General features: G+C 54.8%; 1 protein-coding gene across 1 annotated transcript; it reads right to left on the bottom strand.

Moving 5' to 3' along the window:
• Positions 1 to 476: 476 nt before the first annotated feature.
• On the bottom strand, positions 477 to 1,985 carry LOC147703121 (uncharacterized). The gene has a single exon (XM_086929472.1). It carries the CDS (start codon positions 1,983 to 1,985, stop codon positions 477 to 479), a length of 1,509 nt encoding a protein of 502 aa, XP_086785598.1.
• Positions 1,986 to 2,963: the final 978 nt, after the last annotated feature.

The raw sequence follows: 2,963 nt of genomic DNA, 5'->3' as shown, positions 1-2,963 counted from the left end.
GGTAGGAGAGGTGGTGTATCAGCCTGAAGGCACCTGGTTCCTTTTTGGGCACGACCCCCAAGGGAGATACAACAAAGTTCTCTAAAGGTGGGTCCAGGAAAGGGCCTCCCACTCTGCCCAGCGCTCTCTCTTTCTCCACCTTTGCCCTCACTACCTCTGGTTGCTCCCTAGCAGATTTTAAGTTATCAGCGTCCCTGCTTCCCAGCGGCCCCGAGTAAGGGATCCTGAAACCTTCCTGGAAACCAGCTAGCAGCAAGCGGCTGTCAGCCTCTAAGGGGTAACGCCTTAGTAAAGGGGTAATGTTGTCAATGATCACGGGGGATCCTCCCAGCGGCACCGGCCGGCCCGTAGTAATAGAGGGAGAGGGAGTGACTGGGAAATTGGTGCGCTCCGAACGCTCGCTGCTGTGCAAAGGATGAGAAAAGGATGGTGTGACAGTAGACACAAAACCTGGGGAGCTGATGCCTGACCTCAACTTACTGTCCACCCTTGCTAGCTGGCTGTGCATTTTGTTTTGAATGGCAAGAGGTGGAGGTGGCGGGGTGGGGTCCCCCACATGTGCTACATGAGTGGACAAATTTGCATGTTTTCCCCCAGGAGCACGACCCATTGTTAAACAGGCGACAGGTCCCGGGCGGAGACCGTTTGAAACCCCCTCTGGCACCTCCTCCTCTGCGGCCCCCTCGAAAGGAATGCTTACCTTTGCCCCGAAAAAAGGAAGATCCCCCCATGAAAGCCTGCCCATTGGAAGTTTTGCTACTGACACCCCCCGGAAGCTGACCCCGTGCTCCCATGTGCTCCATCCAGAGCTGCACCTCATTCTGATCCCAGCTCATCTCTGGGCACTGCGACATTTTCCTACGGAACTCCCTGTCATAGTTGAGCCACCCGCTTCCACCCCATTTCAATGCCTCATTGTGTATGATCCTGGAGTATTGAACAAGGCCTGGGCCCTGCTCGGTAAAGCGCTCCATAGTGACAGAAGCTAGGATTGAGAAAGCCTCCAACCAGTTAGAAATGTTCTTCTCAGGCCAAGGCTGGTACTTTACCTTTTTATCCTCCTCCTTAACACCAAATTTCCTAGCATCCAAACCTTCCTGACCTAACATGAGAAGTGTGAAAATGTCAATGAACTCACGTCTCCAGATGGCCTCTTTGGCGGCCTGGGGTACCTGCCAGGCCAGAGAGCATCGCCCCGAGAGGAGCGGAGCCGTGGTGATCGCAGGGACCGGAGTGGGTATGGGTACAACAGGCGAGGTGCTGGTGACAGGAGGCCCCCCCGAGTGAACGCTAGATGAACCAGAGGGAGGGGTGGGAACCATAGCGGTGGCTGCAGGAGGAGCTGTGGGGGAGTTCACGGGCGGCGCCCCACTCAACGCCCCTTTAGAGGTCGTGGGAGCCCCAGGTGGTGAAGGAACAAGTACTGAAACCCCCTGCTTCGGGGCCTGCAATGAAGACCAAACAGTGGAGGCTGCCGGAACAGAGCTCCCGGCTGTCGAGCCGCTAGAGACAGGTAACCCCCCTTGTAAGCGTTCAAAGAAATTGTTCAACGAGTCCAAGACTTTTGTCAAATCGTCTTTGGTAGCAAAATTACCTTGAGTCGCCTGATTGTCCTTAGGGAGAGCAGGAGACGGTGGCGCAGAGCTCGCCCCCAGCGACTGGACCTCCCGGGGGGTCGCCACCGACTTGCTACGAGTCATAGGCAACGATTCCAAGGGGAAATCCCTAATAGCCGGCTTCCTGATCCGCTTGGGTCTGGATGGAGCGGCATCAGTATTGTTCACCGTGTCGGACGACTGGGATTCCACCGGGCAACCCGAATCCTCTGGCTCTGGGGTGTTTAATAAGCTCTGTGCCCAAGCCAGGCCCTTCAGTTTGGCCAGCTCCAGGAAGTCAGCCCACACTGCATCTTGGGAGGTGCCCGGCAACGAGTCCTCCACCTGGGTGCTCTCTTGGAAGATGGGAGGGGAGCTTTGGCTGTCCATTCCGACTTCTCAACGCTCGCAGGGATCTAAGGATAAAAATGGGGATCAGCCACAATACACAAATGACATAAGAACCTGGCCTTCCTGTGAAGCCACCAGTGCGTGTCCCACACCCTTCCATACTTACATCCCAGTGATGCGAAAATTGGGAAGGGAGTTTTGAGCGATTGGAGGAACTCCGAGAATGCGAGTGAGAAGGGCTATGGAGGGAAAAAGCGGGCATTAGTTGTCGCACTAGTAAGTGACAGTTTCGAAGATCACAACCGACTTGTCCCCTCTCCCCTGCTGCGTGAACATTGTTGTCTCTCCATGTCCAGCCCCCCATTGCCACGTTCTACCCGTATACCTGTGTCAATAACAGTAGGATCCAACTCTCGCACCCGTTGACCTTCCGCTGTTGATTTACTTGTAATCTAAAAGACAAAGCACAGCGTCAAAACATTTCTCCTACTACATAGCAACGCCCTCCTTCGCCTGTAGTGCTCCCTCCTCAGGTGCCTTGCCCCTTTACTTCCGCTCCTTCCAATCCGGTCCTCACCAGCTGGCCCCACTCAGTCCTGAAAAATATGGATGTTAGAGGAACCTTATATGAACTACGAGACAATCCCTTGCAGCTCTCATGCATTATTTAACTAAATTGTCTACACCAATGGAATCCCCCGTTATTGATATGGGGAAACCTGTTAACTTGCACCTGCACCTGAAGACGTGGACGCAACCCCTTCGCTGACCGTCGCACTCCTCGCCCAGTGCCAAGTGCCACCGGGCATGAACTACCCGGGGAAAATTACCGTTCATTTACACAAACCGGCTGTAATATGACGATGCCGCACCTGCACGGTCCCCAATATCAGCACACGTATGGGACCTAGGCATAAGCCTGCAGAAGAACCCGGGAGGTGCACTGCCCCGGAGCCGCAATGTCTACACGGGAGCTAACCCGCGAGTTCTGAATCCGGAGTGCCGGACTATAGCCGA

This window comes from Lissotriton vulgaris, chromosome 7, assembly GCF_964263255.1.
Source record: "Lissotriton vulgaris chromosome 7, aLisVul1.2, whole genome shotgun sequence".
NCBI classification, from domain to species: Eukaryota; Metazoa; Chordata; class Amphibia; order Caudata; family Salamandridae; genus Lissotriton; species Lissotriton vulgaris.
The sequence above is the reverse complement of the archived record's forward strand: the minus strand, read 5'-3'. Positions and strand labels throughout refer to the sequence as shown.